The 15146-nt window shown below is 42.2% G+C and overlaps 1 protein-coding gene across 2 annotated transcripts in view; it reads right to left on the bottom strand.

Moving 5' to 3' along the window:
- SPAG9 (sperm associated antigen 9) overlaps nucleotides 1–15146 on the bottom strand; it is a 58998-nt gene that overhangs the window by 36788 nt on the left and 7064 nt on the right. For both annotated transcript variants that reach the window (XM_085240077.1, XM_085240078.1), the window contains exon 3: nucleotides 6880–6950. In XM_085240077.1, coding sequence (XP_085096203.1) covers nucleotides 6880–6950 — 71 coding nt within the window. The remainder of the gene's footprint in view (nucleotides 1–6879; nucleotides 6951–15146) is intronic.

The following is a 15146-nucleotide window of genomic DNA, read 5'->3' as shown; positions in this document are numbered from 1 at the left end:
AGGGACTGCAAGGATCATGGAATCCAGCTTGAGTGGACACACTTTCAGACCAGCGTTATTAAACAGATCTGCACAACCAACATTACAATAACCTTTGCTTCTGAGGGGTATTTACACACACTGGGACTGCAACCTCTATCGGCATGATACTTGCAAGTCAGGGCCATCTAAGGCCAGTAAGACTGGAGCTCAGTGCTGTTATTCTGGATGTCAGCTTCCCCCCGAACACCAGCTGCCAGCATGGGCTACAGGCAAATATATACTCTTCACCTAAATATTCTTGTATTGCAAACTAGTTTAAAATACCCCAATTGGTGGATAGCCTACAAATCAACAAATTACATGCTAAGGTACAAACAGATCTTTTGTGCCCCACATTCAACTGAAGTAATAATTCAGAACAGAAAAAAAAATTATCTTTCTATTTTTAGAGGAACATTATATAATATACTTTAACTGCTGTCAAAAGCTTACAAAGTTTATCCTCCAACAAAATGATATGAATGCAGTGGTTTACTATGACCATTTCATTAGTTCTCTGAATTATTTCTAAAAGCTCGTTCACATGCAGAAGCATTCAAAGGAAATGAAGTCTCCACCTTCAGCTACCAAGCTGATTGTTTTAGCTGTTCCCATCATGCAACCAGAGCCAGCTGTTCCAATGCTTCCCATGCACAGCACTACGTGGCAACAAATTTATAATTCAAATGATTTTAGAAATACAATGAGTTACTTTTTCCCTTCTGGGATAACCTTGAAATTTAAATAAGACCCTTCTGCATCCCATCCATTCGTTCCCTCATCACAGAGGGAATTACTGATCAGAGGTCAACCTACATGTAAGTAACCAGCAACTTTCCAGGGAAAGTTAGCATGCAAAAAAAAAACAGTTGGGTCATTAAAATATACAGCAAAGTATACGACCTAACCTACTTTCTACCATTCCCCCACTCTGTTCTTCTTTTGTTTACTGACACGTCTCATCACATTTATTACCCGCATACAGAGGCTAGAGGGCAGGTCAACTTAAAGGACTCAGTAGTTGAGCGCTGCTCTGCGGGTGAAAACAGTGCTGATGGTAAAAGCAGCAAAGCCTCAGATTGCATACTTCAGCACAAAGCCTGTAAGCTAGAAGACACAAAAGTAAGATGAGAAAGGCAAAGGTGTGCATCTCATGCGCATACAGCACAGCAGTTCCTCTGCAGACCCAGACTACACCGCCTGCAGCATCCCAAAAACCAGGACAGCAGCACCACTGTGTGAGCCCACACACTGCCTCCACCCAGCTCACAAACACAGAGGCTGACAACAGCAGGATGAGGCCCCCAGGAGTGAAGCTCCTCATCCTCCTTCCCTGCCCACAGGGAGCAGCAATAGACACAGCATGTGGGCTCTCAACTTGTAAAAATCAGTTCAGTCAGAAACTTGACATAATAAATTCAGCGTTGCAATTAACTGAGAAGTCAGCAGCCCAAGTGCTCCTTTACAACAGAATTTTGAAGACTCCCTCCAAAACTACTGGGGTTCAAACCAGATGACATCCAGCAGCCCTTCCCACGCAAAGTGCACCATCCCCATCCATAACAAGTCTAACAAATTAACGTGCTTGAATTCTGAGAGCTCAAAATCTGATCATGGATTTTGCTGTGTTTTATAACTACGCATCTATCCAAAGATTGATTATTACTGACAACTGACTAACTGGAGCATGTACTGTTCTCACACGTCACAGAAAAGAGCAGATAATAAATACAGGACCCAGCTACTGTCTTCCTTCACGGAAGTTGGAGTCAAAATATTTCATCATTCTTAACCTTTTGCTACTGACCATTCATTTTGCTGCCTACAAAAGGACAGAAACATTTTGAGTGACTGATAACTCCAGAGATGACATAATAAACACTGACCACTCCACCATTTTTGTGATTACATACATTGCTCAGTTACCATTAGCTGAAAGGATTAAAGATAACTCAGAACTTGGAAGATTTACCTTACATAGCTAACAGCATTTCAGAATTCACATCAGCACATCCCAGGGCACAACACATGCTAACTGACTGTAATGAGCTTTCAACATATTACAACATAAAAAGCAAAGCCATTTCCCTTGAGCATAAAGCAACAGCCATGTGTTATCTTTCCATCACAAAAAAAAAGAGTTGGTTTTGTCTCCTCATGTAGCATGTGACAAAATCTAGAACTGTAAGGCACTGTTTTTTCTATCTCATGAACTTCAGCAAGTGCTCAGAGAACGGCAGCAAGCATCCTGGCACTGGTTCCTATTCCCACCCTTACAAACATGCTCACTCAATACAGACACACAACTATGTACGAAGACAATCCCAGGATGGTAACTGGGACTTTTTTCTCTAACCAGGTTGTGGACATCCCCCTTGCACCTTTCTTTCTCTTTCACTTCACTCCTTTCTGTATCAGTGCCCCAGCTCCCCTAGGACAGCTGCAGCAGCTCTTTTGCTGTCAGCTCAGGCTTTGCACAACAGCATCACTGCTCACCTGGCAGAGCCAGCCAGGGTCAACACAAGCAACTCCTGCCTCTGGGAATGTGTCACCATATATATAGATCTTCGTGTGCCCCACATAATCTAGATCTAATAAGGTAATTAATATTTTTAGAATCTCTGTGATTCAGTACAGAAGTCCTAAATATGTTCCCATGCAACTCTTACACCTGTGTTTCTGATAAGCTTGTCACTCAAGCACCACTGCTACTGATGAACCTGATGCATCTTAACCCACATAAAAAAAGATGTCACTGATGGGCACAAAACATGTAAAGATGCTCAACTCAAGCTTTACACATGAAACTATTAATGCTTAGCATAAAGCTGTAGAAAAGTTTGTGGAACAGAAAGCCTAACCTAAAGATGCTAAGACTGGCACCCGTGCCTAGCCACAGCTGTAAACAGAGGTCTTCACTTAAGCCTTCTCTTCCAGTTTCCCAGCAGTGGGATTCGTTCAGGACATGTGCTTATCCAAATGAACCTGACAAAATGCATGTCCATGCCAGAGACAGGCTCACTGTTCTGTCACATTGTATCAGTGCAAAACAGCCAGCAACTTCCATGGCCCAATTATGCTTCATTAAACTAAGCCCTTATTCTGTGTGTCAGGAAAAGAGATATCGAACCATCTTAGTTAGCCTTGTGCATCCCAAAGGTTGTTTTTGTTGTTTTATAAGTGCTTGCTTGAACAGGAAAGGGCTTTACTATGAGCATCTGGGCAGAGAAGTGTTACAGGTGTTAGTCAACAGTCAAGTAAATGTTGAAGCACTGTTTGGCCTCAGTTTTCCAACTGAGTAGTAAACAAAGTTTTTAGCCAAGCCTTTAAAACAAACAAAAGAAAAAATGCTCCCCATCAACTATGCAGAAAAAAATACTGTCATCCTACATTGGGCTTGCTGCAAGTCACTGCAGCTCGCTGCAATGAAGGTAAACAAATGCCAGTAGGTGTGCGCAGGAAACAGGTCCCCTGTAACAGGTAATAAAAGGAACCAATTTCATATGAAATAGAACAGTAGTCAAGATAAGCTACAATTAAGAAATAGAATTTTTTATTAAAGTCTACACAACAAGGATTCAAAGATTTTTGGATTAGACTACTGCCAACCCTTCAACCTTCTCACTTAGTGTCACTGTGGCTGTATCACCATTTCCTGCATCTGGTCCTTTACAGCTATAGAAAGAGGGAAACAACAGTTTGCAAAGTCAATTCCAGCAGTTAAAACACAGCTCAGCACACTGCTTTACTGCTTATCTGTTCTGGGTACCCAAGCAGAGCAAGATCAGAGCAAGACCTGGCACATCACTTGTCACAACAGGGAGGTGAGAACACGTTCAAGCTGCGTTTATACATCCGCTCTGTCTGAAGATGTCATCCTCCCAGCCACCTACTGCAAGTGTCCAGCTATGCCATCTGCCTCCCGGTCTGCCACTCAGCTGCTCAGGTAACCACATCCTCATCCATTTACGATCAAGCCAGTTAGCTCACGCACAGGCTGACTTGCAGGGGAGGAAGCTTACAGAATACACTGCACTCACACTCATTAGCTCATCTCTCACTGTACGTAAAAGAGATGAAAGACAGGGCTAATTAGACAAAAGGATCAAGGCTAAATCCTGTCTCCTGAGCTTCAGCAAGTCGGGGCAGTGCTGCTGTCCCCACAGCTGCAGGCAGTTCCTCACACAGCAGGCTGGCAGCCCGGAGCAACAATGCAGAGCCACCATGGCCAGCAGGCTGAGCCGGATGGAGCACTCCAACACAGCGTACCAGAGATTCAGGTCTCTGCATCACACTGCAGGCGTAACTTCCCATGGCCTGGCCAGTTTAAGAAGATGTTGGTCCATTCTGATAATGGGGAACTTGCAGGAGTAGCCCAGCCACAGCTGAAAGAAGACATGGTCACAGGGCCTCAAGAAAGGCCAGAGGGAAAAGAAGCCATCCACGCCTGAAATGCTAAACTGTATTTCTGGGAGGGGAGACGAAGGGAAGCAAACAGCAAAAGCAGGGGGAATGGAGAACAACTGCTAGAAATTAAGATTGCAAAAATTACAGTCACGTTGCATTTTCAGTGTGACATCTGTCAGTGCAATCATTGCCAACATCTTAGAGCTAAAAAAAAAAAAAAAAAAAGCAAACCAATGAAAGCTCTGTTCATTATTTGGTTAACTGAAAGAAAAAGAATCATTATTTCAATATGCACCAGAGATTGATCACTTGCAAAGACAATGGTGACGCTAATTGAGAAGGAAAGAAATACTCCTTCCTAGGAAAAGGCCAACATAAAAAGAGGTTTTGGAAACACTTACTGTAACAGAAGCATTTAACCCAACATACTTGATAACTGCAGGCTTAAAGTAGGCAGAGTAGTGGCCAAAATATCTGGCATTTAAAAAAAACATGTTGATTTCCTACATAGACCTAAACCATTTGAGTATGTTGGGAGAAAGGGAAGCAGAAAGTTTCAGAAGGGAAGGGATTATTACAGACACTCCGTAAGTCAGAAATACATGCCAGAAACCAGCATTAAAACACTGATCTTCTGAGACAGTCCATGACCACAGCAAGGTATGTCAAGAACTTCAGATCTTGCAGAACTGGCAGTGATCTAATCGCAATCAAAAATGTCTTTGAAAGCAGAGGTAAGGAATATCTAGTTCACTCCCTGAGGACTGTCACACAGCTTTTAAAAGGCTCTTTTCACAGACAATCACTTTGCTGGCATCTGTTCTTTGTTCTTAGTCCCAACTCTGGAGTTGAACTTTCTCAGTCCATAAAACCACCACCTCATCCAGTTGCGCACCTCACCTTTGATCTACTGTTGTATTTCTGCAGCCCTCAGCCGATGGCCTGAGAACTGTGCATCTCTCTTCAATATGTACCACACACTTCTTACCCAGAGACAGAGACCAAAGCTTACACAGACAAAAGCAGAAACATCTTAAGGCAAAGCCGCTTGTTTTTACAGACTACGTGATTGTTTTCTGCACCATCCCGATTTCCTTAGGTATTCTGGGTTGTCAACTTGGCTAAACAAAGAGAAATGAAACATGAAAAAAAATGAAAACACTGAGACTAAGGAACAAAAGAAAAAAAGCAAACATGCTGGAAGTAGTAAGTATAGAAACAAGAGACTTGTTTTTAGGAGCAGAAAGGTGTGAATATATCATGTTATACTACAGCTTATTTCCTTATTAAGGGAGGACATAGTCACCTCGGTGATAATAAAGCCCAACGAAGCCTTTCCCTACACCAGAGAAAGCGGGTGAAAGAAGTAAAAGCATTTAATAAATTGGAATCAAACCCGTAGAGGCCGCTGTCCGTTTTGGAGCAAAACCTATATAAAAAGATATTTGGAACATTTCATTAGCATTTCATTGAATTAACGGTGCCCAATACACTTAGTTAACTCGACACTGCAAAAGAAGATTCAATAAAATCCAGTGCCATTTCCACTGCGATAGCACTCAGAGGTTCTAACCACAGCACGCCAAGCCTTTGCAGGCACAGTACTTAACTGCTTCCAGCTCAAAAGCAGGCAGAACTTAGGCAGCTGAGCAGCATGAAGCTCTGTCACTTCTTGTTTCAGTTAAATTTCTAGTTTTCAACAGGTGCTGCATTCTGAAGTAAGTATTCAGTACCAAACATGATCTTAACTACAGTAAGATTTCAACAAACACAAAATTTAGGAAATATGAAGAGCAGATGTTCGGTGCAATACTCAGAACTCTTAACCAGCTGCAGTTCCAAACCACTTCCAGCTGCTGTCTTTATTACAGGACGTTCATCTTAGAATTGCCATGTATTAAAGGCAACCAAAACCAACATTCACACTTGCTTCTTTCTCCACATCTTTTGAACCAGGAACAGTCAATACTGCTCTCCCCTCTGTCAGCAGGGATCTCAACCCAGCTATGTGAGCTTTCAGGGAAAAAAGCAATCAGAATAAGGGTAGAATAGGAACTGTGCTCAGTGATGAACTGTTCAAACTAATCAGAATTATTAACGAAACTTAGTGATTTCCTTACTGAAATAAATACACTAGCCAGGTAGCAAGCCTCCCTGCATGGGAGAAGACAAAGCATTTCAGTCCCTTTTTGCTCTAGATCTGACTTCAGTTGCAGAACTGACAAATGTATAAGCCAACTATTATGGCAAAACATGCACACAGATGTGAATGAGATGAAAAGTACATGTTGAATAACATCAGTTTACAATGAACATTAACAATACAAACATCCAAGCATTAACTAGTCAACAAAAACATCCAACAGTTTTCCCAGTTGTTCAGAAGAAGAATGTTCATCTATGGGAAAGTCCAAAAAGGCGTTCTGAATTCATCTCGATATAATGACCTACCTCTGTATGTCTTGAATGGAGAGCATTGTATTCTTTCTTGAGTTCTGCCTCCCTCTCCTCAAGTCTGCTAACTAGAAGATAAAATTGAAAGAGGAATTAAAACTAGATTCATGAATTTGAAAAAAAAAAAGTTTTGATTTGTTCAGGATTAGTCAACTAGACCAGAGACAAGAATATTCTTAGTAATGAATAGGAAAGAGCAGAATAAAAAGGGCAGTTTTTCTATTCTTAACCTCTTGTGACTTGAACTTCATGAAAACAGCATCCCAATCTTACAAACTGCAGTCCTTGAAATCCAAAGCACTAATTATTTTCCCCAGCTGATCTCCAGCCCAACAAAAACATTTTCACATTCAAGAACAGCTCACTGCTTGCATCAATCCAGATTTTTCCCCACACATGAACAAGGAAGACCTAAAGAAAGGCAGGAGCTGCATCACTTAGCTGCACTCAATATAAGGTGAGAACTGTGAGCTCTGGTTAAGGCTTTACAATGGTCTCCTAAAGCACCACCACATCATATTCTCTATAGTAAATTTATCTAACAAAGTATTTTTTAATAGCTTCAAGTCACATGTTGTGGTACAGAAATTAAGGCTTTTATGCTGGCATTCACTCCTATTTCCCCGAGTACTAAGGTAATCAATTCACTGAAAAAATATCTGAATTCTTCTGTAAGCATTGCAAGAAGTTAAAATACATCTAGCAGATTTAAGTAACATCTCAGGAAATACATTAGTGTTAAGGGAGATGAACCAGAAATAACAGATTTTTTTTTTTTTTTTTTTTGCTGTTAGTCCTACACGTGAATTCCAACATTCTCTTTGGGTATACCACAGCATGATACTTATGTGACATAAGCAGGTGTTTCAAGTTCTGTAACTGAGGCTCCCTTATTCCACCTCCATAAGGAAGCTTTCCATATTCCATTTGTTTAAATACCCTGGGAAACTTAGAATTTATGGTTACTCACCCCAGAGACACACTGCCAAACACATTATCTGAAGACAACTGCCAGCACTTTCTTTGCTATTTGCATTTTGCTATTGCTGACTGGGTATTCTGAAAATCAATTCTCATTCCTTTTTGCTCCAACTATCTGTGTTTTGGCTCAGTACTTCATTGCACGTAGGTTCCAATCAAAAAATCTTTGCCAGAGTTAAATACTGGAACAGCAGCACACAGTTGTCTCTTCACTCCAGTCTGTACAATAAACACCTTGAGCTCCTAATCTAGCCTTGCTCCTGTAAGAACATTAAATTCCTTCACACCACCTTTTGCACTCCACCTATAAATATCTCGCCAAAAGTATTAAATCAAGTTTCATTTCTACTAATGGAAGATTGAATGCTTTCCTTTCTGCACCATTATCAGGATGAATAAAAGCTCTTTGGGTTCAGTAGCAGTCAAAAACACAGCAGTTTTTACATCTGCCTATGTATTTTTGCTGCACAACACTTACGCAAATCCGCATTTTTGGGAGGCAACGAAGGACACAAACATTACATCTAACAAATGGAAGAATTTAGTTTATTATTTTTAGGCAACAGATTTCTTAAGTTTCCTCCTACAGGAGCACGTTATATGGAAATCTGCAGTAAGTGCCCGCAGAAAGAAGTGTCAGAACCAGTAACTACAAGCACGACATGACAAAACAAATTTTACTCAGTATCTTAGACTGATGGGCAGTCAGAAAAACAACATTTTACAAGAGATGCCCATCAGACAGCCTGGTTTATTCCAAGCAATAACTCATTCACAGCTGCAAGGCAGAGCCCAGCAGCTCCAGCAGTCCTCATTTCTCTATCCACATTCTCCTGGCTTTGCATCCAAGTTCTCTCCCTCACAGACCATGGATCCGGCAACCTTTCAGCTGTGCAAGACCTGCTTTAGGACAAGTAAGCAGCCTGGAAACACAAAGCATGTCACTGACTGTCTTTGTCTTTTGTGCAGCCTGCTCCCTTCCCAGAAATGGTGTCCAGGAGCCATGGAGTAGCATGGCAGCCCTGCAGCACCCACTGCCTGCCCCATTCCGAGCCCACACCAGCCCTCAGCCCAATGCAGCCTCACCAGGAGCTAGAGGATGCTGGCGATGCACTCTGACCAATGCAGCCTCACCAGCTCTGGACAGCTGACTCCAGGAGATTACTTTTTATCAGGAGGGTTCTGGGACAATTACTTCACACAATGTATTTCATAACGATCAATTAAAGCACCACACTACACACTGCAAATACCCTTCCTTTCCTCTGTGAAACCCACAAAAGCTGCCCGCTGCTATCTGCGTAACAAGCACTTGCACAGTGGCTGCGGTTCCATAACAAAGCATGCTGTTTTCTCCTTTTATCATCCAATTTTAAATGTTTCCTGAAATCAAGTCATAGAAAGCAGCAATACACAGACACAGCTGCTGCACACTCAAGGAAGACATCTTCAATAATTCTTCTCTTAACTGTCGTTATTATGCATGGAAGTTCCAAGCCACAAAGGCCCGGAGGGATGCACACATGTTACAGCTGTACAGCTGGGAGGTTCACTCACAAGCACAAGTAAACTAAGCTTACATACCCTCTGATCCACATTAAAAGACCTCAAAAGAAGCCTTTCCGATGCCAACAGGTAACCTGTCCTGGCCAGACCATGCCTCCTCGTCAAGGAGGTGATCCTGACCACGCGAATCCACTCAAACTCACTCCCAGCTGAACAGTGGGGAAGAGATCACATATTCCCTCCAGATCACTGCACACACACAGTACCTGAATCTAGCAAAGAACAGCACAGAGGGCTTTTGAAGACTACCGTGAGGTTCTGGCCCCAAAACCTAACAAACTCATTAAGTCACTGCTAAACATGCATTCCCATCAGCAGGAACAGGAAGTTAATTGCAACAAAACAGGAGACAAAAAGCCTCCCAGTAGCACACAGAAGCACATTTAAACTGAACTGCTGACTTGCTGTCAGCTCTGTTTCACTTTGCCACTGCATAAAGGAGTGGATGACCGGAGGTACCCTCTAGTGCCCAAGCGCCAGTATGAGAGCATCCCATGGGAACACTGCTACAAACTCATGCTCTGAGTCCAACTGTAAACTTCTCCAGCCCTACAAATACCCTAACACATTCAATCTTGAAGCACCAGTCCTAACGCAAATCCTCTCAAATCAAACCAAGCAAGCCTACAAGAGGAGCTTATACATTCCAGTAAACTATAGAAGCCTCTGGAGTGCCTACATCTTGACAGCACTACAAAGACCTGTGTGACAAGCTGCCCACCCTGCCTCTTCAGGAATCAGAGCTTACCTCCCAAGTCTGCTGGCTTTACCAAGTTTGGACACCCTCCATCTGTATGTTGTCCTCTGCCTCAAACTGCTGATAAGCCTGAGGGGGAGAAAGAAAAACAGGCCTGCTAGAACACTAAATCCAGCCCATGGGATGCTTCGGGATGGAACTAAGCTCCTGCTACACAAGGCAGGACAAGGGCCCAGCTCACTAACGAGCCCTTCCTGGCATATGATCACCCAAAGGCTCTCCTTGCACACCGTTCATCCAACTCTGCTCCTAAAAGCTGGTCCCACTGCAAACGTACAAATCAAGGATAGCCAATCCTAAAAGCCAGTAGGACTTCATGATCCAGCAAGCTGCTACAGATCAGACAACATCCACTGACTGAAACAGGGACTGAAGCTATCAAACAAGTATTTAACCTGAAAGTGATAAGACCTGGAAACACAACAGTAAACTTTGCCATCCAAACCACTAGCACACTACTCCCTTAATTTAAAAACACACGTATGCAGTTACTAATGTCAGCTGGTTTCAGCCTACTCTCACACTTTTGCTCAGGCACGTTAGCAGATTTACTCTGAAGCAGCTCAATTGCTGCTCTATTTTCCTACTCCATTTTATTTTAGCCTCCGGTGTAGTAGCACCAGTCTTTGTGGGCTCCTGAGCTAACTGTACGCTCTGCTCCATCTAGTGGACTGTCGATTCCCACAAAGCCCAGGTAATGTCTCAATCTAAGGCAGCCAATAGATGCCCTCAAAGATTAAACAGTGGAAAATGACTAAGTAAAAAGCAGCCATAAGTACAGCTGCAGTGAAACTATTGCTGCTCTTCACCTTTTTCACAGGACTGGCAGAGGCTAAATGCAGTACTGAGGGTATAGATGAAAATTCTACACTCATTCAGATGAAAATAGAATACCAACCTTTGGCAGAAGACTCCCAGCAGTAACTGCCCTGCCTTTTCTCCTGAAGCAGTAAAAGCAACAGCTCTGAAGAAAACCAATCTGTGTGGTTACATCAGCTGCCAAAATGTTGGCCGCGTGTCCCAAATAAGACCTGCAGCAAGCAATATCAATTGCTACCTTGTGTCACCTGATGTGGGAAATAGAACCAGCCCAACAGCTGGGTCACAATGTTTGCAGCTCTAAAGTCAGACATTGTGTTTGCTGGATTTTTCTGTTTGTTTGTTTTCCCCCCAATAAAAGCCATCTCAAACTTGTAATGAAACTTATGCTCGATAACCCTGCAAGGTACAGAACCATATCTGTGCTCCACCTGTTCTGTCAAATGCAGTATGCTACCTTGGTTGTACTGCAGCACTGGGCAGACCCAGACCAGCAACCAATGCTTTCACCCTCAGAGCCCACTGCCTCCATTGGGAAGCTTTCCAGCTATCCAGACACAGAGAGTTGTTTTAGTTTCTCTTGTAACCAACCCAACAGTCCTTTTAAATAAGTTAGCCTGAAAAGGATTCTTCCAGAAAGCATATTCCAAAGTTGTTCCGCTCTTGTATCACAAGATACACTGCAGTCATCTTTAACATGAAAAAGATGTGACATTCCTAAAAAGCCATCTCAGCTAGACAAGAAAGCTGCAGGTTATTACTGCAAGGTTTTAATATCTGTGTGCCTGACTTGCCAGCTTCAAGGTTGAAATTTGAAATATTTTAGCAGTAGTTACAAGCAGAGCTAGCAGCATCATTACAGTGAAAGTTGATATGAGTTCATTCTGCAGGTATCAACAGCTCTTGTAGAAGGCGTTTAGGATTACCAGAGACTGGTGTCAGCCTCAGACACCCACCTAACATGTGAGGGAAGAGAAGGGGAAGAATTTAAGCGTTAAACCTCTGATTTAAAGAAAGAAACAACAGCATGTCCTTGTGCTGCACTTCCCTGTAGAACTCAGAGGTGCCCTCTGCTGTCACAAGAATTCACAGAAGTCTGATCAAGTTATAAAACAACAAAAAAAGACATTTGCACTAACAGTAAATTTTTCCTAAAGACTGACAGCAAAAGCTTCTGAAAACTGCATGCACTGACTCTGTCTCTAAACATCCATAGGACCTTCCTGCTCCTTAACTTGCTTTGAAGCTCCCACAGCACCCTGGGAGGGCTGGCACCGACCCTCCCTGCTCAGGTAACACCAACCCAAGGACAGAGGCACAATGGAAACTTACAGAGAAAACCAGCAGTGCAAAGTGAGAAGATGGGCTGCCAGGCCACAGAGCCACACAACAGCAGCACATTTCTGTCACAAACCCTTACACCTTTGTGCTCCTTTCAGCAGGAGTAGCTTACCAGCATATCCCAGAACGCAATTCCTCACACCTTCCCCCTGCCCCCACCCCAAAACAAACTGACACCACACCACTGAACACAAGCACCAAGTGCTTTATCTCATGCATGGGCACTAACGCAATGGGCATCTGCCCCTGCCACTCAGGCTTTCATTACCTCCTCAGCTCCCAGCACTCCCAGGGCACTGCTGGCCCAGGCTGTCACCTCTTCCCTTCTCCTATTCCTCCTCCAGAGCAGCAGTGTGGCAGTTCAGTGATTTAGGCTGTGGCTGACAGCAAACAAATACATTTGTAATAGATGGAGGAAAAATTGAACCACGGCAACTAGTAACTGGTTGACACAAAACAAGATGCTTTTCCCACTTCTTCAGTTTCAAATGGTAGGTTTGTTCCAGCCCAGCTGGTTGGACGTGGCCAACCTAATCCCACATGATACTTAAGTGCAAAGAAAGATTTTCTTTTTTAGTTCCCCATGTCATGAACTGGGAGGAAGAACAAGAAAACCTCGATGCAACTGGCACTGAATGATTCTGCAAGGCAATACAGACATAAGTGATGATTATTTCAATACATTTGAGTGTAAAATCATTAATATTGCAATGGAAAAAAAAAAAAAAAAACAGATCTCCAAGTTTCACATGGGGAAATCTAAGTCAGTAAAAATCAACAATTTTACTATCATTTTCAGCTGCAAAACAATGTAAATACTGTTTTCATGCTTTTCACAGCAGTTCATTTAATTTCTGAGGTAACTCAGTTGCTGCGAGGTACAGCACATAAACTCTTAAGTAGGAGAGAACATTATCTCCTCTGCTCAAGGCTTGGATACCATTTAGCACAGAGTCACCTTCAAAGGTGCACTCCCATGCCTTACCTGCTTTCCATTCTCCATTATTAAGCATCTCCTGGAAAACAGCAGAAATACCAATAATGCCTACAGTAACATTTCACTAACTCCAACTTCAGGGTTAAGCAGTAGTAAGAGTTTAAACTACTTATTTTGCGTCAAAACAAATCATTACTCACTCTTACAGTTATTCTTCATCAGAAGGCATCAAAAAGGTCACCTTGCATCTGAACTCCTGTATTTGTACATAGTATTTTAACAGCAAGAATTATAATTTCCAGCCCAAAGGCAGCAGATAGCTATCCAGTCCATCTCCATGATATAATACACACAGAAATGTTTAAATTTCACACCTAGGCTCATGCTTTGGTAAAACCACACAAAGGTGTTTCACAGAGCTGTCTGTAAGGCTCAAGAACACTTTAATTCTGAGACTGGAAAGTAGATTGATAACTGCATTTTCTCATCCCATTTTCATCTACTATCTACTGCGTTCCACTGACACTAATTACAGGTAATGCATTAAGTGGTATCCAATAAACTGATGTTGCTATCTCAGACTCTATACTCTGATAAAACCTGGCTTGGCCTTTTTGTATTTGCTTACTGATCCCTGTGCCAGGCATCCCCAATTCTATTATCAATGATAACTCTACCACTACTCAGAATGTTGACATGGTAGCAGTCAGCAATACCACAGACCCATTTAAACGCACAGATAGTGGTATAGGAAGTTGAAGAGAAAAAGAAACATAGCTGGAAGACTCAAAATCACATCCACTGAATTAAAATAATATTGGCATCTTTGATAGGGTTTGTCTATAAAATAGGAGAAAAGAGAACACAGTAAAGTTGGACTAGCTTGGGAATATACACAGCAGTATGGCTTTCATACCCTAGAAATGTACATCACCAAAAACAGTTCAGTTGCATAATAGTCATGAGGTGTTCACAGCCATGTTTGTGCCTCTTTGATCTCACAGCATCGGCAACATTTCAAGGATTTGTAAGGCTTTCATGTTGTCTTAAACAAGTTACCAACCCAGATCATAAGCAAAACCCAGTGTTCCATACAGCTCTACCATTTCTTGAAAGTTACCTTTCTGCCACCAAGACAAAAGGTTTTCCTCCATTACAAAGATTTCTGAATGGCTTAAACTGAACCTAACTCCAGAACTTCATGCCAGTGTGATAACTCTTTCAACAACAATATTTTTCACAAAAAAAACAGTACCAGCCACAATTCGGTGGTTCCACCAGAACAAATGAGTTTGTCATGCAAACAGTTTTATTAACAATACATACACAATGTAATTAAAGGCCTAAAATTGTACATACAGACACACCCAGTGTTCAAGGCAAAAAGCACTTCATGTCAACAGATTCACAGCGGTTCACGATGGAGTATATTGATGTGCATAACACCAAGTGCAATTCCTGCAACAAATCCCCAAGCCTGCTGCCACATGTATACCAGGAATCCAAATGCCTCTTCCTGTGCAATCTGTTATTTTATTGTAGTGACAAAAGTGACAGTAGATGTTATATGACACAATCTCATTGCCTTAATTCTGTTGTCAGAGCACAGAGTCCCCCCACTAACAAGTTGTCTGGGCTGTGGACGCAGAGCGCAGGCATTCTGGACATACTGTCCTTTGTTACCAAAATAGACCACTCTACTTTGCCTCTAACATTTGTTTTTGACTGCTGCTTTCAACCATACAATTTCCATTCACAAGAACCTTCGTATTTCTGATACTGCAGTACACTTTACAACAACCAGTTTTTATCCTGACCTGATCTACGAACTACTGGAAATTAATAATCCTGGTTCCATCAGAG

Source organism: Meleagris gallopavo, chromosome 20 (genome assembly GCF_905368555.1).
Source record: "Meleagris gallopavo chromosome 20, MGAL_WU_HG_1.1, whole genome shotgun sequence".
Taxonomy (NCBI): domain Eukaryota; kingdom Metazoa; phylum Chordata; class Aves; order Galliformes; family Phasianidae; genus Meleagris; species Meleagris gallopavo.
This window is presented reverse-complemented; position numbering and strand designations above follow the sequence as displayed.